Source organism: Zosterops lateralis (genome assembly GCF_965231275.1).
Source record: "Zosterops lateralis genome assembly, chromosome: 10".
In the NCBI taxonomy this organism is placed as follows: Eukaryota; Metazoa; Chordata; class Aves; order Passeriformes; family Zosteropidae; genus Zosterops; species Zosterops lateralis.
In genome coordinates this window covers 4,278,767-4,305,681 of record NC_139770.1, presented here as the reverse complement: position 1 = coordinate 4,305,681, position 26,915 = coordinate 4,278,767, and the positions used below count along the sequence as shown (strand labels likewise).

General features: G+C 39.1%; 1 protein-coding gene across 1 annotated transcript; it reads right to left on the bottom strand.

Moving 5' to 3' along the window:
- PRKCI (protein kinase C iota) lies at positions 1–26,915 on the bottom strand. The gene is made up of 18 exons (XM_083868441.1): positions 26,799–26,915; positions 19,494–19,615; positions 15,029–15,118; positions 13,645–13,695; positions 12,355–12,440; positions 11,196–11,336; positions 10,288–10,342; positions 9,745–9,803; positions 9,093–9,269; positions 8,279–8,376; positions 7,226–7,312; positions 6,495–6,630; positions 5,908–5,995; positions 4,878–5,003; positions 4,695–4,774; positions 3,652–3,741; positions 3,247–3,362; positions 1–2,511 (listed from the first exon to the last, which is right to left on the bottom strand). The coding sequence occupies exons 1-18, from the start codon at positions 26,912–26,914 to the stop codon at positions 2,424–2,426; spliced, it is 1,806 nt and encodes a 601-aa protein (XP_083724567.1). The 5' UTR covers position 26,915; the 3' UTR covers positions 1–2,423.

The following is a 26,915-nucleotide window of genomic DNA, read 5'->3' as shown; positions in this document are numbered from 1 at the left end:
CACAGAGGTCTAATATAAATGTTTTATTTAAAGTAAAAAGTGTGCACAAATAAAGGGAATGATTACACAACAACGCTCAAGACCATATTCCATATGAAACAAGAAAATAGTAGTGACAATATTAACTAGCAGAGCACCCATAGGAATCCAACTTGTGTACAAAAAGGAGGTTACTCCACATAAATACATCATGCTTCTGATGCAGACATGTTATCCAAAAAACAAAACCTACTGCACTGGACTGTTTACACCCAATGTCCCTTCTGAATATTTATGACAGTTGCAGTATATGCTTAACAATGAAAAATAACAGTTAATATCATGGCACTTCGGAGAAAATTAAAGTTTAAAAATGGATTTACAGTAATTTAAGATATTTGTCACTTTGCAACATTCCTAATGGTTAGATATGTAAATAGAAAAAGTATTTTTAATGTGACATTATTAAAAAAAAAAAAAAAAAAAAAACCAAAAAACTTTTGCTTTACTCTTCTGTGATGAATAGCAGAAATGTCCTTCCTTACATAAAGCCATTTCCCTTAATACTTTGTAGGAAATTAAGCCACTGTAGAGACAAGGCTTTTCTTGTTTGCTTTAAATGATTCCCAGGTTTAATATCAGTTATGCCCTGGTGTCTAAACTGATCATGTGGGTGCAGAGGCTAAACAATCACCATTTTAAAACTGCACGTAGAGCAGTTCACTTGACCCCATTAGCTGCTCTTTAAAGGAAGGTTCACTCTGATATTTTACATTTGAAAAGATGCAACTTGAATTTAAGGAAACCTGATTTTTAACAGTGAGGAGGTTCAACACTTCCCTGAAACTGAAGCCCCTCAAATCACTTCCCAGTTTTGAAAACTCAGTCCAATGCTAAAGAGTTTCCTATTCACATTGCAAAGAAAAACATGAACTAAATCTCACACCATGACACCAGTGTGGATTTGTGCAATCTCTCTGCTTGCAGCTGACATGGAAGTGAACAGACATACACCAGAAATCTTGTGCTATGAAATTATTGTTGCCACACAAGGATTTTCACAGAATGACAATGGCCAAGCAAAAGTCTACTAAAAGCTTCAGGTAATGCTTGCCAACTTGTGCTTACAGATTCTTAAATCTGCTTTCAGTGTCGCTTAGCTTCTCTTACGGCTCTTACATAACACAGATTCCTTTCCTTGGTGTCTCTTAATCCCTTTTCCCAAAAATAATAATAATAAAAAAGTGGTACATTTGGCATTTCTTCAGCCCAACACATTCATAACTATTGCTTTAGCATTAAAAATAAGAATTATCTGTGCTGTATATTACACTGCTTACTAACATGAAATGTAAGAAACACACCTCTTAGTCCTAGTTTGACCCATTCTTTCCATTGCTTTGCTTGAGACTGCTACCAACATTTCAGGTTTGATTGTGAGTACAGATCACCATTTCTAAGGGAATAAGTTAAGGGACTCATTGTGGACAGCACCTATTTGATTCTAGATATGCTTTTTCCACTGGCAAAGTGGAACTCACTCCCAGTAGTGCGGCAGTAAGGTAAAGCAGGAATGGATGCCCTTTTCCAGGCTGTACCGTGTGCAGTTCTGATGCAGTTAAGACAGCAAATATAAAAGCAATAAATAGTATGAGGTTCAGTATTAGCTGCCCATTACTGCTGAATTATGCTGTACAGATTTTAACTTCTCAAAGAGTTAACTGAATTATTTAATTAAACTGACACTTGATGCCATGTCCAAGGCTAGAAAGGCACTCTTTGTATCAGTGCACAATTCCTAGTGTGAGTGTTGGAGCAAAGTCTACGAATTCTGATATGGTGTTAATAGCCTCCTTCAGGGTAGGATCAATACTCCCCATGAAAGAAGCCAGTCTTGACCTATTCAGTGTAAATATCTGCTCTCCTTGCTGTCATTTCAGTCTGAAGGGCATGAACAAAGCTCTAATTTCTATGTCTAGAACAGGGAAATCAGATGTTCAGAGAGAAGAGATCTGGAGCTACAGAAGTGATAAATTCTTACTCATCTTGCTGAAAAATCTGAAATCCTTGAAGGATAATTTATTACATCACCTGATGCAATTTGTGTTCATTAAGCACTGAAAGCCTTCCCTTGCTCAGAACACTGTACTGGCTAACTATACAGCCAGACCCTTTGTTCAATCAGGAGCCCCAGAGACCAACTCCTGCATTAAAATTCATATTTGGCAAAATTGTTAGAAAGTTCTAACATTTTAAACCTGGCAGCTGAAGGTTCAGTATAATAACTGTCCTGGACAACGATCAATACAAAAGGAAAATTCACGCTAGGTGGCAAGGGCAGGATGTTGAGTTACTCATTTTATGCAAGTGCATCCAAATGGAGAGATGTTTATCCATGCAGAGACAAACGGAGTAACAATTGGCACAGTTCAGAAATGGAGAATTCAGACACATTCCTCAGCTGACATCAAAAGAGGATTTATATATTCAAAGCCTTCAAATTCAGACTGGTCAATCTTCTTCACAATATCACTATTAGGATTAAAAAACAGTCATTAGTTGAGCACAATTAAAAAGATAACATTAACTGATAATTTGACTTAAAATTTAAACCTGTTCAGCAGACTGCAACTGAGAAAATTTCCCTTCTCTCTTTTGTCCCTCTCTACCTTTACAGTTACCACCAGGTTTTTTTACTCCAAATAACAGTACCAAAACACAAAACCCCTCAAAAGCAGTGACTAGGCTTCACTCATTCTCCCACAAAACAGTCTGCAAGGTTTGCAGTTTCAAAACTTGCCCTAGACAGTCAGTTTTGTAAGGACCTGAAAACATTAGGATGCGATAGATACCGCACCTGCATCAGCAACTTTTCTAAACTTTATTTGTACAGTCTGCATTTAGGAAGGGATGAAGAGGGAAGCTGGATTTCAGACCTGATTAAGGCACACAGGTAACATTTAATATACACTGTTTATGTTTACATACTATGTGAATGTTATACAAAAACCTATAAAAATTCTTAAAATGTGAACAGCAGTGGCTCAATCAAACTAGAAAGGTCCTTCCCTCCTCATCCCAAATCAGGGCTTCTCATGAGGAAGGAACCACTAATCCACTACCAAAATCAAGCACATTATCATGCATTTTATAAAAACTTTTCAGCCAGGATAATCTCACTTGACTACTAACAATATAAAACACCCAAACAAGTTAAAAATAAAGCATCTTCTCTTCTCTGAACTTCTCAAACGCTACATTACTTACTCGTCATCTGGAGTGAGCTGCACAGGTTCATTGGTGAATTGGGAATCAAAGTTATCCAGACCAAATTCTCCAGATATATTTGGTTTAAATGGAGGCACCACTTGCTTTTGCTCCATCTAAGAATAAATGCACTTAGTCACATTGAGAATGAGTTACAACCAATTGAATTATTTTTAAACAAGGCTGGAAATTACTATTAAGTTTATTTTCTATACTTTCTACAATCATTCTAATAATCTACTGCACTTGCTGTGTAGAAAAGGGAAAAAAGATTGTGTATCATAATTCTGGTACAACATAAATTAAGAGCTTAATGTTTTTGAGCTTAAGGTCCTCTCTTAGGCTCAAAACAACTTTGTCACTGTATGCAAAGAAACTCAGCCAAGGCAGGGGGCATTGACATACCAGATCCCAATCAACGTTGCGGAAGAAGGGATGTCCCTGGATATCTGCAAACCCTGTCTGAGGGTGGCAGCCCAAGCGTTCCTTTGGATCCTGTGCAAGGAAGAAAATATTTCTAAATGGATGCCACAGCCTACACATGAATAAAATGAATGTTACAAATCCTGTGAGAAATGAAACACCAGAGTTACAAGGAACACTGAAGAACTAAATTAGCGTAATTTATTTTGGAAACTGCTCCAGTTTACCCTCTGAAATAGGCAGGAATATATGGGAGCCCTTAACTGAATTTTATATAAATGACTATGCTGCTTTTCTTCATTTTCATTCAGACCTGTTAAACATTCCATAGGTTTCAGAGCAGGCTTGGTTAGATTACTAATGAATTTGATTCTTTCCCCCCACCTGCCCTTGCTCCTCCCTGAACAGATTATGCCAGGAAATCACACTGAGGCAGTAACTGCAGTTCCTGGTAAATACTGTGGAAAGAAGCTTATTTTCACAAGACAATTCCATTTCCAGGTACAAACATGCACACACTACCAGGGAGTTGTAAAAGTGTGCAGTGAATGGTGTGACTTTCTCAGAACTATTTAACCAAATCTGGTTTCTCCTGTATTTCTTTCTTCCCACTCATGTACCATGCATTAAAAGCCAGCAGGGGCTTGGACTCATCATCCACTACCACATGTGCACCTTCTGACTCTCAGGCTAAAGGCCTCAGCAAGAAGTGAGCACATCCTGCCTCTGCATCTCCCTCCAGGAAGTCATCAGAAGCTGTCCAAGTGATTTGCTAAGCTGCTTCTCTCAGAACCAAACTAAATCTGGTAAGTCTGTTCAATTCTCCAGGTTAAAGAAATTGCTTGGAGCATTTCTATGCCTTTCACTTTGGAATTTACTCATAATCCCAGCCTGAGAACCAGGAGCTTCAGATTTCAAGAGAAGTATCTAGAATATGGCCCCCAGTCCCACTGAAATTCTGCTTCAGGCTCTCACCTTTTCTACCCTGTTTCTGTGTACGGCAGATAAAGTACATCAGCTCTTACCTTGTTAAGGAAACTCTTTAGAACACCTGCTGCTTTCACAGAGAGGGATCGGGGAATTCGGATCTGTTTTTCCAAAATTACTGCAGGAAAACAAGGTTCCTATCAGCCTTTGCATCTTTGAAGTTAATTTAAAGGTTAGGTGGAAGCAAAGCACTGAAGTGTAGGAACACTCATGGCACTCACCTTGGAAGAGATAATCCTCTGTGTTCTGATCAGGGTTGTCAGAACTCCCGACGATGTCGAACGGCGACCGGCCCGCCATCATCTCAAACATCAGCACACCAAGGGCCCACCAGTCCACACTGAAACCTACAATTCAAGACAGAAAACACCACTGGAGACATTTCACAACCAAAATACCAGCACCTCTGGGGATAAAAACGGAGAAAAACAAATTCAAACATGTAAGTATTGCTAGCCTTTCCAATTAGCTGAATAAAGGAGAGGTAACGACTGTAGCAGACATCATGTGGATCATTATGTACAACAGAAGGAGATGCTGTACAGAGGAAATGCAAGGAGGTTAAAGGTTGGTGTTAAGCCCTTAATAAAGGTTTAGATAATATTTAAGCCTAGTCATTACTAACCAACAGTGCATTATCCAGGGTGGGAGATAAGGCTGAGGAAGAACTGTGTGAGTCTTAATAACAGCAAGTCAGTCATTCTTGGAGCAAAGCATATCTCCCTTACTATTCACTGCTAAAGGAAATCCCAGTAGCCAGGCTGGGGCTGATACAGTCTGGCTGGCCTAGCAAGCTGTGATAAGCAGGAGTATCTGAAGCCAGTATGAAAGAGATATTTCATTGAAATAAGATGGTAGATTAAAAAAGGTATGTAAAGGGACACCTACTATCTAGGCCTTTTGCAATGAATTTGTATCTAATCTATCACTGCTGCCAAACATAGAGCTCCAAAGCCAAACAATTCCAGACTGCAAGTATATCATTAGTAGTATCTAGAATATTTATAAACAATAATAAATTTGGAAGACTAAAGCTGTTCTTCAAGACTGTTCAAAAGAATTTAAAATGTACAATACAGAAAATCTCATTTGCTTTGTGTGATGTTTTCTGCTCTTCCTTTGAAGGCTTTATTTACTTTTTCAGACAGGACGTTGAATTAAGACTGCTTTTTTACTTTCTACTGCTTAAACAACTCCAATAAGAAGAGACAAAGTAAAAGTTATAAAGTAGCAACAAGAAATTCCGTTTACCATAATCCTCTCCTCGGAGAATTTCAGGTGCAATATAGTTTGGAGTCCCACAGAATGTGCTGGTTGTGTCACCGGGCCTCAGACCCTCCTTTAGGAAAAGATGGGAAGAAAATACTTTACAGTTAACTGAAGATCCCACACTCTTCTGCTAAGACATTCACTTTGAATTAATTAAGTCTTGAATAACCAGCGTTATGGCAATTCCATGGCAAAGTCAGAGCCACACTCCAGTGTCTTTGTAGTGACACAAGTTTTCCCCGAGGAAATGGGCAGTGCCACAGAATCCAAACAGGAGCAAGTGATAATTTCAACCTCTTTTGAAATCACCTTATCCTGAGTATTTCAGCCAACCCCTCCCAGACGAGTTGATCCAGCAGCTTTATGAAAACATAGATGGTACATGTAAGTGTAGTCTGTGCACTCTGGCATTTGCCTTTTCTCCACATGTGGAAGTGAAATGAACATACAGCCTGTGTACACTGTGTACAGAGACCTTGAAATTTCACTTTTTAAAGTCTCTGCATCTTTTAACTTATAATGATTTCTTAATTGTTGATTTTCCTGGTTAGCAAGAAACTAGATCTTACCTTGCACATGCCATAATCTGTGAGTTTAATATGCCCTTCAGAATCTAGGAGCACATTATCCAGTTTTAAATCCCTGTAGATTATCCCTCGCTCATGTAAATAGTTCAATGCTAGACTGATTTCAGCAGAATAAAACCTAGTGTAGAAAGAAATACTGATTACTCAAGTAATCAAAACTCAAAGCACAATAACACAGTCTTCGTAATATGGTATTTTCTATACATAATCCCAAGTATTCTATTCTTTTTCCACAGAGAAGTGGCAAATTGTTTATAATCATACAAATGTTTCTACGCACTTTAAAAATTGTTTTTAGTTAATAGCAATGTCTCCTGCAATCATCCCTTTTATCTCACCATCTGAGATTAAGCATATGCACCAAGAACTCAGCATTTGCCTGGACAGCTGGTAGTGGTTGTTGTACAAGAAACACATTGATATCATTAGACATTAAAAAAAAATACCACAAAACTGTTTTTCTAGAAAAAAATAACAGACTGAAGTCATACAGAGTAATGCCAATGCAAACAACATCTACGTGCTTCCTGTTACAGTTCCTTCTGGAAACAAAAGCACGGTGGCTTGCAGCAGCAAAAGAGGATGCAGTTTCACATTTCTCAAATCCTTAACATCTGGAAAGGATTTGCTGGCTCATCCCTCATAATCTCTGCACTGCTGCACTGTGTCAGAAAGCCACTGTTTTGATGCAAGAAGTCTGGAATGAGACACACCTGGCATGTTCCTCTGGCAGCTTCCTCTGCCTCTGCATATGGAACATCAGATCTCCTCCATTGACATACTCTATAACAAAGAATAACCTGGAACACACGGGATTGTTACAAATGATTGTGTGCACTGCTGAAAGAGGTGTGAGATGTTACAGGTCTGTTACAGAACAATGCCCATTCCACTCCTCCCATCTCTGGCACCATGGCTGGTTTCACCATTTCCCCCTCCTTTGAATAAATTCCCAAAGTTAAAAATCAAGTAATTCTAAGATTCAAAGATTCTCTAGATAATTCCTTTATTGCTAAGGAATTTAAGTGATCCTTCCCACATTCCTCACCCATTACTGCTTGTCATTATTACTACACACGTGACTGTACAGAGTCAAATCAGTTTCTATGCACAAACCATTAAAAAAATTAAAAATCTAGTTTTCCTTCCTGATCCCTTCAGTCTCCTTTGTGGTTAGTACTCTAAGTGTATTACAAATACTCTTTCTTCTCACTTCCCTCCATTAGAAACAGCAGGGACGCTATTTAAATATACAATAACTGGATTTTATATGTACTTATAGGTATTACTGTATAGAATAGAAAAATAATAATTTTCATCTCTATTACTCAGTTTTCCTTTTGAAAACTCAGATTCTGTCTTCTGAGTCTTGCTCATAGATTCATCTTCAAACAATCCAGGCAAGTTTGAGACAATTACTCCTCGGTTTTCATACTTCTGATTTTCATCTCCCCGAGCCTTTTTTCCCTTCCATTCTACATTCTCTTCTATCACATATTCTCAATACTTTTATTCCTACAAGCTGCACTTCTCTTCCTGTCCAAAATCCTCTCCATCACATCTGCCTCAACTTCACATTCTTCTGCACTTTCTCCATCTGAAAACCTTAGATGCACATGGCATTTGGATCACAAAATACTATGAGGATTTACAAAACATTGGCTCTGCTACTTAACACTTCCTGCTTTAAATTTAGGCCTTTGAGGTGCCTGATAGGATGAAATGTTTTCAGTAAGATTATTTTATTATTAATTTATGACCTTTACCTGCTTTCTGTCTGGAAGCAAGAGTGCAGTCCGACCAGAAAGGGATGATTTGAGGCCTGTTCAAAGACGTGTTTCTCTGTCTGAACCCAATCAATATCCTATTTTTTGAAGAAAAGTGACATTCAGAAAAGGACTGTTGCATTTCTTAGGCCAAGTATTAATGACAATTACCAGAAAGATATTCAAGGGCTTTGCTGTCCTTGATTTACTTGCAAGGAATTAAATATTCTATAGTTCTGAAATTTGAAGCAATAGCTGACAGCACACTTTTTATTTCCTGAATGTCCTCTACTTTTAGCCTCACTATGTAACCACCTTGGGAATGAAAACACACTGATCTATAAAAGATAAACTGGTGCAGGGAAATGTAAAGTAGCACCAAGAAATGCTGAAGGAATCAATTGCAGACTGACAAATAAATGCAAAAGCTCTTGGACAGCAGTCCACAGTCACTCCAGTGTTTTCAGAGTAGCCTAAAGACACCCAAAGAAGTCCTCAGAAGCAAGAGGTTTTTAGCAGTTTAACAGTGCAATTTCTGACAGGTTTTCACTAATCACTGTGCAAAATTGTTAAGATGGAGGTCTGATTTAACAAGCAATTAACATCGTGAGATTTGTGACAAAACCCCAGACTTGAACATATGAAAATCAGACTCCACCTGGCTACAGGCCTTGTGAACCTCCTATAGAGCAGTATAAGAAACCACATGCAGAATTCTGACTGAGTGCTGCAGCCCAGACCTGGCTCCCACCTCATGGGGCACACAGGAGCTGTCTGGAAGAGCTGCCCAACTCCCTGAGAACACCTTGCCCACCTCATCATCGTTGACGAGCTCTTTCTTCACCACCTTCATGGCGTAAATGCGCTCGGTTTTCTTCAGTCGAACCAGCAGCACTTTGGCATAGCTGCCCCTTCCAATGACTCGCAGCAAGTCAAAATCCTGCAGGCCCAGACTGGAGGAAGCTTTGCCACTTTCCCTAATGCTCATTGCCTGTGGATAAAGGTGCAGTGAAATGAGGAAGCAGCCTTTGCTGGTGTCAGCAACTGCAAAAGTCAGCATTTCAAACAACGTTTCAAAATTAATATAAACCAGTAATGCAATTAACACTTGTTATCTTAAGACTGTATGTCCTGGAAAGGAATGTGTTGGGAAACAAAGGAGGCACAGAAGACTTGGCAGATAAGAAACAAACCAAACTGGGAGAATTTGAAACATTTTCTAAATCAAAGCACATCTCAACTTAAGGCTTAAAATAAAGCAGCATGCAAGCCACACAAGCACACATCTCAGGAGCAACCCAAATGTGCCCTCCATGCTAATTTTCAGTTTGTGGCAAAGTAAACTACTAAAATCTTGAAACTGAGACACACAGGCTTTAAGATCTCTGAAGATCCTCATGGGTTCCTTCCAACTGCAGATACTCTGTGATTCTACGTACAAAGTTAGCTTGGATAAGATATTTTACCTCTTTTTCTTCACCAACATGGTCCAGGCTCTCATGACTCGAGGGATTGTATGGTATCACTGGAGATGCAAGAAAAATTTATCAGCCTGATGCAACACAACAGGATTTTCTTCTGCCTTAAAATTTCCCCAATCAGAGAAACACACTTTTAATCCTTCTATTGCAAATATCCAAAACGGATAGGTTTGTATTAGGACCATCACTCTGACTACCACAAGAATAAACATTTTCGCCACCATTCCAGCAGAAGCTCTGCTAATGCTGTTAAGGGTTTGGGGTTTTTTGCTTGATCACGTCATTTAAAGTACTCAGCTTACTAAATGTAACTGACAGCATAAATTCTTCTTTGTTTAGCCAAGTTTCTGAAGCTGGTAAGATGTGGAAAACTAGAAATTTAATATTTATATCCCCCTTATCATTAAAAAGCTGTCTTACTTTTCTTATTCTATGAAAAAGTAAAGAAGAGTTTTTAAAATAATTTTACTTCAAAGCTCACTTTTTAGCATCTTATAGTAATTTAAAGAAAAAAAATATTGTTCTTACCTGTTTCTACACTATCAGAATGCACTGACGATGGATCCATAGGCATTATTGGTTCCTGCAAACACAGACAGTATTTTTTCAATAGACTGTCCAAGTGTCAGACACATTATTTTAGAGTCAATGAATGAAATGAATGATCCCTGAGGAATACAATCTAGCTACTTTTTAACTTGATTAGTCAACATAGTTACTAAAACATACACAATGAAATAAACAACTGCATTCTTTATTTTCCCTATTTTCTGTAAGTCATGACATGCTTCCAGAAGCTGCAGAAGTTACAACTTGATACAACAGAGAAAGAAATACAGCAGATGAGAAGTGAAATAGAAAAACCCTACTCTTTCAGTAGTATAAATATTAGTCAAAAGAATTTCAAAAAAATAAAAGACTTGAAGCTGTCTGCTTTATTAAACCAGGAGCAGTAATAATCTCAATTTTTCTCGAGACTCAAGAACTGAAGATGATTGAATTTCTCAGGAGAAAAGTAAAAATTTCTGCTCTTCATATTCCTTTGCTATAAATGGGAAATAAATCCAATAATCTATCAGACATTTAGAGAATTTACTCCTCCTATCCATTTTGAGGATGTAAACTAGTGTGTACATATATATACATGCTGTGCAATGTCCCTGTGAAGGATGAGATAAATGTCCCTTATATGCTTATATGTGACAAGGGAAATAATGTCAGATGTGCAGATTAGACTCCTGTCTTGCTATAAATTGCAATTTTGCTCGGTGAATCACAAACTTTCTCGCAAAAGTCATGGTAACCATAAAAATTATGTTTCAAGTAATGCAGTTATTTGCAGGCTGCAGTTTGAAAACCAACAGTATAACATGAGGGGGGCTATTTGATTGGTTGGTTGCTGCCTTTTTTCAGACAATTAATCAGGTTTTACTTACTGGCTGTAGTGTGTGTCGGCCACATTCAATATTGACAAGTTTGTGACACTTCTTGTGAACCAGGAGTTTGCAGTTGATGCACTTGTAGCCCTGGCGCCCCAGGCCCCAGATCCGGTCCGTGCAGATGGCACAGTGAGCTCTCTGCAATCACAAACCAACAAAACTCATCCAAGAGCAAAGCTGAAGAGTAAAACTATCCAGCCACACTTGCAATAACCAAGCTCATCTCCTCATTTCTCTGCAGGTGAGTCCTTACAGAGGAAGGCAGGAGAGCAGAAGCTCCAACACCTTAAAAAACAAGACACTGCAAATGGGAGGATCACCACTCGCTGAAGGACATTCACAAAACAACTCCAAAGGTCCATGAAAACAGGGTGCCTATGGAGGTAAAAGTGGAAACTGGCTTAACTGTGGTGCCTTGACAGCCTTTAACCCAGCTGAGGTCAAAAAACAACAAAAAAGCTGAAGTTAGACATGAGGATGCCCAAGATAAAGTTTAGTGGAGACGATCTCAAGCATTAAGCACACAATGCACTAAGCTTAGAGAAGAAGGAAGGATTATTGAAGCTGTCAAGGGACCTGACTTACTCAAATATTTTGAGTTTGGTTTATGCTGTTGCTGTTTTTAAACACAGCAGAGTCTTCTTGGTCCTTAGCTAATTACATTTGACTCTTGCTTCCTGAAAACATTCTGAATGGTTTGTTATTTCCAGTGGATTACACGGCACCAGAAACAGGCTGCCTGGAGAAACATCTCAGCTTTCTCCTTTATAAGTCATGAAAGAAAAGTCTGTGCATCATAAGCAAGTTCAGAACATTTTACTCCCAGAAGCTGAAAAACAGAAAATCTACTTTTAGCCATCTAATGCATTCCAGTTTGCCCTCTGGGAAGATTTTAAGGGAACGCAGGAGCTTTGACATTATGCTTTAAGAGTATATGTAAAGTGAATTGCAACCAATATGTTTTGGTTTTTTTCTATTTCAAGTTCCTGATGATTTAATACTAAGTTTCCTGAAGATACAGGATCACCAGAAGTGTACAGACAAACAACAAAAATGAGACTAAAACTACCTGATAACTTTTCAAGGCAGTGGCATCATCATTATGAAAATAAGACATCCCTGTATCATGGCTTTAAGTACCCGACAAGAATCTCACCCTGTTAAATCGTTTGGCTTGGAAAGTGTGACCATTTGCACAATAGAGCTTTCGCCACCGGCGGGCGCCTCGGCGATAAATGGACTCTAAGAGGAAAAACACAGGATTATATCCAGACAAACACAAACACAGAACTGCAACATCTTCTCCTGGAGGTGTCTGTGTAGGGTAACTTGCAAAGTTTCCTTCCTGCACCTTACAGAAACAGAGGAATGTTCCAAGTATCTTTTTTTTTTTTTTTTTTTTTTTTTATATTTTGGAGAAAATTTGAAGTAGAATATCCTGATGAACTCAAAGTTAATTCTGATTTTTCTGAAGTTAAAAGGAACAGTGAGTCAAGAGAAGGTAAATTCTCCAAACAATACGAGCACTTGAGTGCAAAGTATGTACATACTTCAGCTCAACTTGGGGAGAAGCTGTGGGGAAGGGAAAGGAGGAAGGAAAGTGAATTGGGAGCACATCCTGATTTATAAGATTGCTTGACAAATCCTCCAGTGTTTTAAATCCACAGCTGCCACTATTATTATTTTTTTTTTCATTTCCTTGACTATCACTTTATTTTCATTACTTGAGGCATGTCAGAAACCAAAACTGAAAACTAAGATATGAAAACCTGCACTGAGCTGTAAATCTTTTTCTGATTCAGTCTGCAACCTCGTTTTCCAGATAACCAGCATTACTCATTCTGCCCAAGTCAACTTTTAAACATGCACATTTAGACTGGATTGGTCAGAGATTTGGATAGCAAGCTGACAGATGCTTGTGTGCCCAACACACACACACATTCTTTTTTATAAAACTTTAAGACTGGGGAAAATTACCTCTTTAATGTCTACAACATTAGTTAACACAATAGAGGTTTTTGGAGATTCCTCCTGATAGCACCTAAACATCAATTTCAAAATAATTAACCACAGATCTGCAAATAGTGACACAACAAGTCATTATCATTGATTACAAGCCTCTGCTTACAACTGTCAGCCAGCAGTCTGGCAACTCCCCAAAAAACAAGAACAAGATAAAAAACTGTCATGATAGAAGAGGCAAAAGCAAGGAAAGCAGAGTGACATGGGCAGTTAACAGGAATGTGAAATGCTTATTAACAATGATTCAGAAGTGACAAACATTAAGTTTAATAAGACTTCCTATTCCTTTAAAAAAATTTATTTTTACAGATTTGCATTATTAATATTCATAAGTGCGGGATGCCAACCCAAAGAACATTAAAATCTGCTAAAACAGGAAATCTGAACTGATTTTCTGTATTTCTTAGCTGAAATGCCTACTTACTATCTTCTCCTGGACAAGGCATGCCAGGCCGCTCCGGGACACAAGGGAACACTGCAAGAAAGACATTAACTTCTGATTAGCTTTCATTTCAGACAGAAAATAAAACTTTGGGTTAAATACAACACTCCTGAAAGGCTTTCAGCCATCTAGAGAACAGCACTGACTGCACTTCAACAAAACATTCTTTTAGAACAGGTGAGGCGCAAACACCACAAACCCCCTTTGCTGGGCAGAGCAGTGACATACATGAGAAATACAGGCAAAAAAGCAGAATAAATGAAGCTGTTTCTTAGAGACAGTAACTAGAAAGAGTAATGATTCTGGTTTTTCATGTGGTCAATTTTCACAGTCAAGATTTCCAAATACTATAAATGTTTTGTATGACAGTGGCCTAACAGTTACATAGGATGTTGACTATGTAACTTTTTGGGGTTCTTTTTCACTATTTATTTGGCTTCAGTAACCATCAGAGAGAAGTATAAACGTGGACAGGCATCCCTGGTGCCAGTTTAATCAGAAGCTTATCATACACAAAAATTAATGGAGAAAGGGCACATGAAAAATTCAATATGCACAGAAGCAGTGAAATGTATCTACAAATGGATTATATTCTTCCCCTTTTTAAAACTCTCTGTGGGGAGCTGGAAAGCTGTATTTTCCTTTCAAATGGGCTGATGATAAACTAGATTTTTTGCATCTTTTTAAGAGCAAGAGCCTGTTCAGACACTGTAGTGTAACACACCAACACTTCATAACGATGACTTTTCTGCTCTAATCTCTGATAAACCAAGTTTGACCTTCTACTGATAAAAAGTTACAAATAGCTAGAAAAATATTCTGGAGAAGCTGCAAAAATAGGCATATAACCCTGAAGAATAAAAATTGAACAACGACATATTAAACAAGGGCATGATGTTATTAAGTTCAAAACTGAAATACCCTTATTTTAGAAAAGACAAACTTTTCATTAATCTGGCATCACAAACAGAGCTCATTGATTTTTTCTTCCTAATAGAGATGCTGCTCTAAAGCACTTACCCATAATTAACTTCAGGCTAATGTATAAATCTAATAAACAAATAAGTAAATTGTACTTTATCCCTTCTACCATTCACTGCCAGCAAGTGTCTGAAGGCACTTGGGCCAAATAAATGAAGAAACAGAGGCTGAACTTCAGGAATAAACTAACAGCAAAATATTTTTTCTCCCTTAATTGAATAAAGAAGAGGTAAAAGCACAGTGAAGGGTCACCAGCATGCCCAGACAGGATGGCCACAGGCCTGAGGGGAGAAGGGCGTGAAAGGCACAGGAATGGAAGGTGAGAATTCCACTCACTCACAGGTACAAACATGAGCAGCACTAAACTTCAGGAATTTACACCTACCATGGATCAGAAGCTCTGAATCCTTGTTTAGTTCATACAACCTAAAGGCCTCTTCTAACTCCAGCTGAGAGGAAACTGTGCATGGATCTCCTGTGGAAAGAAAACAGAACAACACAAAACTCAACCCAATTAGTTCCATACCACTCAGTAGTTCCCTCCCAGCTGGTTCCAGGATAATTATTGTAGAAAACATCCAATATTCTCAAATGTCGTGGTATTTATTTTTAACACTGTTCAAAGAGTACATCTGAAAAGAGTCATATTGATTCTGTCAGGGAAAATAAAAATATGGGATATTCCCAAGGGGCAAGCAGATCATAAGAACAAAACATCACTACTACAAGCATGGTTACACATTATTTCAGTACAGGAGGTGCAGGCTATAGTCCAGCACTAAAAATTTTCTAAGATTACCTTTTATTTAATGAATTTTTAATTAGAACTGAGTCAATTCTATTTTCACAGCTGCTTCAGCACTGCCAAGACTTGCACCAGGAGCTGCAAAAGCAGAGCTCAAGTCTCTCCTAAACCTCAATGGAAACTATTGACAAATAATGTAATCTAAGCACAACACCCCACTTTTCTGATTTGTAACTACTACTTTCACACTCACACAACTATTTGAAATAAAATCCCTTAAAGAAAGGACACCAAGGCAGGCAGAAGAAAGTTGGGAGTTAGCTGGCTTTGCTTCTTATTTTTTTTTAATAAGGCAACTGCAGTTTTGTTGACCATTTATGATGGTGCAGACTGAATTACATGCCAAATCCTTGATGACAAAGTTTCTCAAACAAGACTGTGTTTTCATTGGTATCTGATGCAGATTAGTAACATCATAAAATTTTTGCCTCCTAAAAGAATAAACCTTTTTCAAAATAATACTGTAACTGAAACATTTTAAAAACAATGTTGAATCTCAATCATCACTACCCCAAAGAAAGAAAAAACTTCTAGTTATTATCTCAACTTGTTCCCCCACTCTTCATCTATACAAGATGTTCTGTACAAGAACAAGGGATTTATCTGTGCCTGCTCCAGCCTGAGAAGTTTATTTCTTAGCCCCAAGTCTTACAGCAAGTCTGCCTTCCCATATTTCCAATTTTTAACAGAAACACTATTTTCCATGTCTTTAAATGGCAAACTGGTTATGGGTAAACAAATTGGAGGAAGTCAGAATAATTTCCATCCTGGCTAAACTGGATCCAGTCTGGAAGTTTTACTGCTTTGAGCCCTCAGTCAATAACACAGTTAGAAAGTTCACAAGCAACAGACCATTAACTATTATGTTTGTGTTTTATACTGCAAGGTATCTAAATTAACACAGCCACTGCTAAAGCTTTTCAGGGAAACCACACACCCAGCAGCAGGAGGTATTTCAACTCACCCCACAAAAGTTTCTCCAGAGAATTTGTTTTGTTTCAAATCTATCACAAAGCCTTTGTTTCCAACGTATCTTCCTCCAGAACAGGAAGGACATGGAGCTGCTGGAGCCAGCCCAGAGGAGGTCACAGAGTTGATTACAGGGATGGAGAACTCAGCTATGAGGAAAGGCTGGAAGAGTTGGGATTGCTCAGCCTGGAGAAGCTTTGGGGTGACCTAATTGTGGCCTTCCAGAACCTGGAGGAGCCAACAAGGAAGCTGAAGAGAGAATGTCTACAAGGGAACGGCTTCACACTGACGGAGAACAGGTTTAGATGGGATATTGGGAAAAAATTCTTCCCTGTGAGGGTGGTGAGGCCCTGGCACAGGGTGCCCACCATCTGTGGAAGTGTCCAAGGCCAGGCTGGATGGGGCTTTGGGCAACTAGGATTGTGGAAGGTGTCCCTGCCCATGGCAGGGGGTAGAATGAGACCATCTTTAATGTCCTTCCAACCCAAACCATTCTGTGGTCTTATGCATTCTATGCTATTGCTGAAATATAAATAATAAATGTAAATGGCTCATTTTCAGTGCTCTGTCTTTATTGTTTCCTGCACATCAAAATCCTCCAGATGAGTCTCTGAAGCCACCTACAGTCATTTTTCACCAAACCACTTCTCCCTACAGCTGGACACCTGGACACCGCAGTGCCCACCCACAGCACAAACTTACTCTGGGCAGAGCAGGGTGGGAGGAGAAGGAACAATTGTATTTACTCAGACACACTATGAGAATCAACAAACCAGTTTTTCTTCATTTGTTTCTGACACCTGTGCAAACAGTTCTGTGTTAACTTTTGGCAGAAGCTAAAGAGGGTCTCGAGAACAAGCAAACTCCGAACAGAAGGTTTACAGACATCTCTCTCAACAGGCTTGAGTAGTACAAATTTTGCAGTCAAAGACAGCTGGGATATATAGGAAAATATTTACTTTTGAGTTATAGAGCGAGAAACAACAGACTGAGGACACACACAAGGCCAGTGTCCATCCCACAGGACGTTTCAGAAGGCAAAGTAAAGCTGAATTTTCCATATACAGAAAAAAGAGAAATTTGTCTAAAATCAAATCAAGTTCATCCTACTTTCCAGTTGTATCTGAAGATTTGGAAATGACTCCACTCAATTAAATTTTATCTGTCTGTGTGCCATTACCTCTATGAAATCAGAGTAGTTATATATGAAGGCATTTACTGTATGACAAATCAAAACATTCGTGTCCACGTAAATCCAGTGTAGTCAGGAAGTCATGATGCCCCAGACCCCTTATCTTCTCTGAGACTATAAAAAGCATGAGTAATAGTGTAACAAGTACCAGCCTACAGCACACACATTTCCTCATGCTGATGTTAAATAATGAGCTTCAGTTTTGGTGAAGAAGATGTGATACAGGGATTTTCTGGTAGAGCAAAACAAGTTTCTAGAAAGAATATCAACTGAAAACATTACAGAGTGGTGCTGAGAGAAGAGCAGGGAGCTTGGCAAGAAGCCATGCATTGTACATGCAAGAATTATTCACAATAAAGACAAGAGGATTTGCTTTAAACACACTCCTCATTGGCAGATTAACTTTTTCTCCACTGACATTAAACAGTAAGCCAATGATTAACACAAACATGGACTGCTTGTGAAAATCAAATCCTACACGTGAAAATAGTTCAGGCAAACTGCAACCTTCTTTTGTTTTTAATAAACCCATCCCTAATTAAAGAGCAGAAATTGAGACAGACCAAACTGTGACTTCAAGTAAATCATTGAATCACTACAAAGTGTTTATTAAATATATATATATATATTTCCTGCTATGACTGACACTGCAGACTCCTCCACTGAGGTGAGGAGTTCATTATCTTCCTGATGATAAAACAACACAGACAGCTTATTATAAAGTAAATGTTCAACTCCCAGTAGCTCTGCTGCACAGTTCAGTCATAAACACTGCTCATTTTACTGTACTGCATCTGCCTGGCATAAATAACTTTAGAATGATGAGGAGAAGAAAAAACCCCACCTGCTCAGAGTCCCAAGGCTACATAATCTTCAACACACCTGCCTATATGGCACTTCCAAAAATCAACTTTTTTCCACATTTAGCTTTAGATTGAATAACCTGGCAGTAGCCCAATTTGAAAGGGGAGGAAACAGTTCCATAAGCACCATTTATGCTGATGGCTGCATGCAAACACCAACCACAGCCAACAAATCACTGCACACTGCAGCCCTTTATGTACTGCATCAGCTAAAATAACTCCACAGCAATCTCATAATTCAGAGGGCTCTTCGTTGTAGCTGTAGCTCAAAACTCATGTGTGGAACAAACTAATTCCACTGAGAAAACAGAACCTACAAATAACCTTAAAAAATAATTACTGCTGTACACACACAGCTCAAAGGATGACATCTGTTAACAGGGAGAACAGACTCTGGGCTTTTTTCATCCAAGGTAAAGTTTAAGATGAATAATGTAAGCACTAGAGATGAGTTCTCAGTCAAGGTTATCACTGCACTTTGATGAAAAGTTACTACACATCATTAGTATTTGGAAGAAGCTTTATTATTAGCCATGTGTTAATTAATAGACTTTAGGTTGCTGAAGTAACAGCTGGTAATAAACCTTGATATATAATGTTTTTGGTTACACGTACAACTCAACAATACATTAAATTACATCAATGTTTTAGATAAATACTGCAATTTGTATAATTTAATGTCTGTTTAACTCTTTCAAAAATATAAGATATAAAGGGGATCTCCAGCAGTATAAAGGAATACTTTCTGTTGCCTTCATAAGAAATCCTAATATTGAATTAATACTTTCATAATCACTGAAATCTTGTTTAGTTTATAAAGACAGAGAGTAAGCTACACACTAAGTAGTGTGAAACAAATACCTCTTCATTAAGCTCCACTTAAGAAGGCATTGAATAACTTATTCTTGGAGTCAGATTCCATGTTTTATAAGCTTATCTCATGAAGGCAGAGGGAAAGGAAAAGATGACAAGGAAAGAAAAGCTGGGAAGCTGAGCAATGTATTGATGAGCACTGATTTACCTTCTTCATCAATCCATTTCATGGTGAAAAGCTGCTCGTTGTCAAAGGAGCACATGTCCCGAACTTCACTGCACAGCCCCTCAAAGGAGATGGAAGGCTCAAAATAGGTTATCATGATGTCCCTGAGAAAGAAAAAACTGTATTTCAGAAACTATTCCACAAAACATAACATTGATCATCATCTCTAACACCTTCCATATACACTACTAATATTAACCCCATCCCTGATGCAGCTCCCTCCAAAATGTTAAGGTAAAATAAAGTACCTAAGTTCCCTTCTTAGAGCAAAGTCGGGCTCCAAGTGGTTTTTATTACTTGACATTTAATCCTCTAGGTATCTACTTCAGAAAAAACTTCAGATTTTATGCCCAAGTAACTATGTAGTGAGTTGCAGCAGACATTAACCACACAGAGAAATTAGATCTCTTACACCAGTGGAAACTCAAGAATGGAATGCTGCAGATGTTTGAAGAATGTTCAAAACATATTTCTGGTTTTACTTTCTCTTTAACAGTTCTTTTGCTGTTAGTATCAAAATGTAAAAACACATACATCTACTCCAACTAAATTTTGATTGTGTAGATGTTATGAAAAATTAATGACAAATACTGAACAGATTTCCTAGCAGACTTGGGGGCATGTGCAAATATTCAAAGTGCCTTTAAAAAAAAGGAGTGGTGTTTCACATAATGAAGGGGAAGGCTGACAGAGAGCCATACACTTAGAATTGAAATGTACTGCTTTACTGTTATGCAGAATGGGTATTTCTGTGATGATTAACAGTGAGTTAACCTGGTTTTAATATGTTAGCAAAAAATGCTGTGCCACTGTATCGTCTGGGCCTTTAAGGGGAGGAGGTGACAGGGCTCAGACCCTTAACCAAAGGAGTTGGGAGACACAGCCAGAGGAAGGAAGAAAGCTGTTCACAACACACTCCTCAAACACAGCATAAAAGCCCCGAGTTTGAGCTACAAGATTAATCTTCCCATAAAAACCTCACCCAGCTGGATTTGCTCTGGTGGGTGTCAGTGCCTAGCACTGTTTGGGGGAGCTAAAAAACGTAATTAAAGCTTCTACCTGGTCAGAAATCCCACCAAGGTTCCTACCAGCCTGAAGTGCACATATACAGCAAGTTAAACATCTCTAAATCATCACGTGCACGGGCAGATCGAGATCAAGAAGGTGACTTTACATAAAAAGCTGTGGTTATGGAACCAGAACAGCACTCAGGAGAGGCAGAGAGCACACAAAAACCAAACTGCTTGCCTGAGGCTCCTCTGAGAGCAGCAGCAGGAATGAAATCAACTGGCAATTTCTAAGCACTGTAGAAGAACAGCAAGCCTGCTTCTGGATTTATGAGCACCAGCACTTGGGTTATTTAGAGGACAGACTCCAGTAAATACAGCAGCCCAGGATAAACACAAAACATCTCTTCAATAATCTGAGTAAAGCAGTCAAAAAGCTGCTACGTGATTTGGTGGAGGAATCGCTCCTGTTCTTTCCACGTGTGACAAAATGCAAAATAAACAACAACTGGACCCTGGTATTCAGACACAGCACAGTCATTTAGAGCAAATGAGGCTTTATTTGAAAGCCACGATCGCATCCATCCAACACAGAAAGAAAACTCTTCTCTCAAATGTCTCCTTTTGCATCTTCTATGGAAACACCAGCTGGGAACCCACTGCCAACAAGGCAGATGTGACAGTGAGTTACTGTCACAGACACAGGGGCAGCCACCACACGGCAAGCCTGCATTAGGAGGCAAAAATAACCTGTATTTCCTGTTTTTCCGGAAGGAAATAAGGGACTGCTTACTTAGCAGCTCCACTAAGTTTACCATCCCTTCATTGATTCACATTTAGCACAGATACGTTCACTGTGGAGTATGTTCTTTAACAGACAAACAAAAAAAATAGTTCTGGAGAGTGCTGAGAAGTCAAAGTATTTATATTTATATATAAATCAATTTATATAGATTTTATAAATATATTTATATAAATTTATAAATATATAAATATAAATATTTGTTTACATTGCAGGGGTTTCTGGAATTGACCTAGTCAGTAGAGAGTTTGTTAAATGACTATTACTGCCAGAAAAGCAGAAAGTTACAGACCACATTTTTTGAGACTGTAATCACTGATGCTTCAGCAAAAACCGATGATTAAATTATACATACAATAGCAAAATCTCTTCAGAACATTTTAAAATGTGATGATTCAAGTTCACTTAAAATAGATTTATCTGTACTGCAGCAAACAGGAAAAATTACAATGTTAAGGTGTACTGAACAGCCTTGGAATCTCCTCATATCTCTGAAGTAAAAGCTGGTACCAACTGAAAAAAAAAAATCTTACTCCTTGTTGGTACCTTTAAGTAGCAAACTAGTTTTCCTTCAGAAAAAAAAGGAGTTTAACGATTTCAGAATTTAAATGTGTTCTCCAAATTATTACTCTAACACCTCTAGCAGGACATGTATCAGTTACCAAATGATTTGGAATATCTCTCCTGCTACAGCAGACACTAATCAGCCTTTCAGAGAACTTTAGCCAACAGCAGCATTAAAAGAGAAAGATGATGTCAAGTATAAACAAGGCTCCACGAGCAAAATCTACATCACACAGGAACTGAAAGGTTACAGGTCTCCCTACTGCTTTATTTTGCCATTTGAACTCCACTGATGACCCCAACATTTCCTGCTGACACAGGTCTCACTCTCACAATGGTCCTGTTGTCACACCTTCGTGTCTTCACACTTCTTGTCCCTAACACAGCACTGATGAGCCTTCATTAGGAAAAAGCTGGATTCACTCAAGCCAAGAAGAAGTTATACTCTATTGAGAAAAAAATCTGCATTTTAAATAGATGTTAGTTGGCCAAATTAAGGACAAAGGAAAGTGAGTATGGACCATAGCCTGCTCACTTGCATTAAAGATACAAATTGTTTTCTTTTACTGAGATGTGGGAAACATTTTCTTGACAATAGGCCTCTCCTTGTGATGAAGATAAGGTTATACACTGCTTGGAACAAGCACATTTGTCATAAAGCTGTTCCAAGGTGAAATAAATATCTTTGTTTGTCCCCTCTTGGCACACATAGGAAATGAGAAGAAAATCTGATTCAAGCACACCTTTTGTACCACCACATCTGCAGGTGCCAATTAACTCTTACTACGGAAGCACAAGACTTTTTACAATTTGTTTTAGCACTATTAGAATTGGTCTTAATCAGGGATCTGTGAGCAGGAAACATGCAAATATACAAGACAGCACTTGTCCTGAATTACTTTCACTGAAAATGCTATCACTTCTATCTTTCATAAATATTAATAAAGATAACTTATCCATACTACTAGAAGGCTTGTCTGAGTCAATATCCTGCAAATATCAGAATCAGTAAATAAATCTTAGGAAGACTGAGAAAAGGCAAATGGTAAACCTGAACACACTAGAGAACATATTTTAAATGCATATAGAAGACCATATTGTCCACCTTTCCTGAGATCAAACAGCTTTCCTCACTTTCTTTCACAAATCATCTAAGAGTTGTAATGTCCTTTAACAAAAAAAAAGCCCAACCAAACCATTCAACACAAAAACTCCAAAACCAATGCCAACAATTAAACACAATTCAATACCTGTACCTCATATTTCACTCTGATCTTGAACTCCCCAGATAAAACAACCCTGTAAGAACAGACACTGCTACTTTAGACTTTTCCAGCTGCAGCTTCATTTATCCCAAATTATGTATGGGGAAATGTACAGGTACATTACACATGTTACCTACATGTCCCCCCATGTATCACACACACCTGGGCCAGTCATCAAGGCTTTTGAAAAGGTCTAATTAGAGCTCCCTGCAATGAACCCTCACAGGACTCCTGGGGAATTCTGCTGGGTCAGAGTAATTTCTGTACTGTGAGGTGCAGCCACTGCCATTCACAAACATTTAAAGCATTGCTTTTCCCCTGTGCAAGTCTGTTTTTCTGGAAAAAATATATTGGCAGAAAGGTAAATCAATATTGAAACAGCAAGAAGGGGGAAAATGTATTCACAGGCTTAGTCCAAAGTTTTCTTAAGCTGAACATTCTCCTATGAAGAACTTGATTGTGAACAGACGACAGAAGACACTGTGCTGAAAAACTGATCAAAAAGTGCTCAAGATAAAGAAAAAATAAAAAGAAATTATGCAAGAAATCAAGAATCCTTAAATTAATTTCCTGGAAATCTTTATGGAGGTACATTTTGATTTTACAATTAAAATTTATTTTCTCCTCACACTTTTTCCACACATGTAACTAAATTAATTAAAATTAAAAAAAGAAGCAGGTTTAACATGCATCATGAAAGGACTGTCAGGTGTGTTCTTCATCTGAACCAAATCAAACTGAAGGCAAGCAAAGCATTGGTATCTACCCCTTTTTATTAAAAATCTAACCTACACTACAGCCTACACAGCTGAAACCAGCATAAAATCTATGTCAGGCACTGAAAGAATGCTAGCAATTCTAATTGTGACAGAAAAATGGTTATTACAGCTCTTTGGTTTTGCTTCTTTTTTGAATCTGCATGAATTCCACAGGATTCCTTGAGCACGAGCAGTGAATTATTCCTACCTGTTCTCTACCCCCAGAACATATGTATGAGTGATATAACAACTTCTTGTGCTGACCCGACAAAAAGCATCTCCAGCAAACGAGGTAAGACAAAAGGCAAACTTTGAATATCATCAGAGAGCTGAAATGGTTGTAATTACAGATGCTGATCAGTGCCATACACTGGGAGCTGCTATAGCTTGTTATTGCATCAACAAAAATCCACCTTTGGAGTCACAGTGAATTCCTAAAAACCCCCTCAGGAACCTCTGCTACACACACTGCACAGATCACAGTAACTCTTTAAAATACATAACACTATTTAAAGAATTTTAAACAACCAATTCTCTGTGATAAGAGAGCACAGTTTAAACGAGAGAAAGAAATACCTGGAAAAACTCAATTTAATGCCCTAATTCCCAAGTCTCTGGGAATCCCCCATTCCCTTATTCTCATGATCTGTGTTCATTTTTAGGAAAATTTTCCGTCCTGTTTTAACATATTTCATGAATTTAAGATAAAGAATTACCACTGCACGGTTCAATGAAACAAAGACTCTTCAAAGGGTCCTGTGTGAAGTCTTTGTCTCGGCTGAGAAAAGCAATTGGGCTCCCGGCCAGACCCGGCCGAGTTTTGGGGATTCGGGCTCGGCTCTTTGCCCCAGGCAAGTATCCCGACTATCAGATTCCCAAACGTTTCAAGAACAAATCTGGGCTTCTAAGTGGCTGGGTTGGGTCGGCTTGGCGGTTTTTTGTTTCTTTTTCTTTTTAACCATAAACTCTTTCTGGAAGATGAAAAGACCTTCCCAGCCAGACTTTCCCAATAACTTCTACAACCCACTTAAATGCTTCCATTAAAAGGAAATTAGGAGAGATTAACGTTTCCTGATTAACACTGTTTCCCATTAAATCCTCAATCCAGCTCTGAGACAGTTTATTTGAAGAATGGGGAAAAGCTGCCTTTGGTATCAGCATTCAGTTCTCAGTCTCCAAGTCATTTCAGGGTAAGTGCAGGTAAAATATTTGGCTTTGATATCCCCTTGATAGTGCAAGTCTGAGAAGGGGCTTGAGACTTTCTGTTGTAAGAAAGTGGAGAGAATAATTTGCTTGTATCTCAAAATAAATCATGACTAGGCAGTCAGCTTGTTAGTTTGTTGGTATTCACAATGGTTAACCAACACCCTCTATGACTCAATGCCATTATTAAACTGATAACTGCGTTAACAGAAAAAAAGTCAATGGACAGGGCTCAAAAGAAACATTCCAGTGCCTGTGAAATTATTACCAGTGTCATGAGCCAGCATTCCTGCCCAGTGTAGCATATTTTTTCCTTACTCCCACAACCCTGGGCTGATTCCTGCTCTTACCCCACAGCCTCCCTGTGCTAAAGCAAGAATCCATGTGATTGCATGTGGAAGTGATCAAGATTAAAACTCACCCAGCAGAAGAAAAATAAATGTTTTTCACCCAGAGTTCCCATTTTAGTTCACTGTCTGACCAAATGAACACCTCTACCAGCTGACAACCAGGGGAATCTTTGCTGAAGAAAAAGTGGATTAAAGGGACTGTGAAACAAAGAGCTCAGAAGTTCAGATACTTTGACAGTGTCTCACATGTCCTTTAAAGCCCCAGACTGTGCCAGTCTCTACTACAGACTTCTGTCAAGGAAAGCCCAAAAGCAGACACAAAGCCAGAAACCAAGCACAGCAGCAAATACCAAATGCTCAGTGCAGTTTCTATACCTCTCCTTAAAATTTCACATCTACAGATAGCAAAGAGTAAATATTGAAAATGTAACACACATCTTCTTGTGCTTAACATATATAACTGGAAGGAAGCGATCAAGAGCACCGTGCTCACTCTTAATCCAAAAATGCAACCCACATTGTTTTCTGCTTAGATCACCTCAAACTTAATGGCCCAATGAACCACCGGCAACCCTTGCACTGAAACTAATTAAGTCCCGTAACTGTTACTATTTAATAGTGGGCTGTGGACCCGAGGCAGGACGTTTCTTTTGCTTTATGCGTTATTGCTGGAGAGCTACTGAATTAGGCCCACAAAATTCGGGTTTCCAGTTCGCAGACACCCGGTATTTTGGGGTGTTTTTTAACAGCACAATCATAAATGACAGTAAACGGATCTGGGCTGCCATTCACAGACTACGCTGGAAATCGCTCAATCGCTGGCAAACAGCCTAAAGACCCATGAAAGAAACTTTCATACAAACATCCTCTTCCTTTAGTCCTGAACATCACTTAGCATAGAAAGACCAGGACCAAAGCCGGATCCCAAACATACTAAATACGACTTTTGGAGTGTGTTAAGAGGGAATATGCACTTATTACTGGCAGCCAAGGCCCGGGGGTGAAGGGAAGCAGGAGGAGCAGACCACAGGCTGCCCAGGCACATCCCTGTTCACCGGGACGGCCATCCCAGCAGAAGGGAGGATCCGACTTCCACCTGGAATTCTGACACCACTCCTGCATTTAACATCCATTTCAGCACGGCTGGTTGGTCGTGGAGTATTTTTCCTCCGCTCTTTCTCTCCTCCCCTACAAGTCCGGGGACACCCAGGGCTCGCTCCAGGAGTATCCCCGGTAGCCCGTCCAGGGCAGCCCGTGCCGGGCACCCCGAACACCCGCGGCGCCCTCTGGACGCTCCTCTCGGCCCGGCCGTCCCCGGGGCCCAGCGCCCGCACTCACCCCTTGTAGTAGGCTTTCACCCGGACCTGGTGGGCGCCGTCCCCGCCGAGGCAGCCCCCGAGGCCGCCCGGAGCCGACATGGTGCTGCCGGCGCCGCCGTCCCGCTGTGTCGGCATC

Bases quoted from the DNA above. Each gene is read 5' to 3' on its own strand.
- PRKCI (XM_083868441.1), bottom strand. From the start codon at position 26,914: ATGCCGACACAGCGGGACGGCGGCGCCGGCAGCACCATGTCGGCTCCG. The intron at 8,377-9,092 runs GTGGGCAAGGTG...TTCAAAAAATAG, and splicing joins AGCTCGTCAACGATGATGAG to GATATTGATTGGGTTCAGAC. The intron at 2,512-3,246 runs GTAAGTAATGTA...TAATCCTAATAG, and splicing joins CAGCTCACTCCAGATGACGA to TGATATTGTGAAGAAGATTG.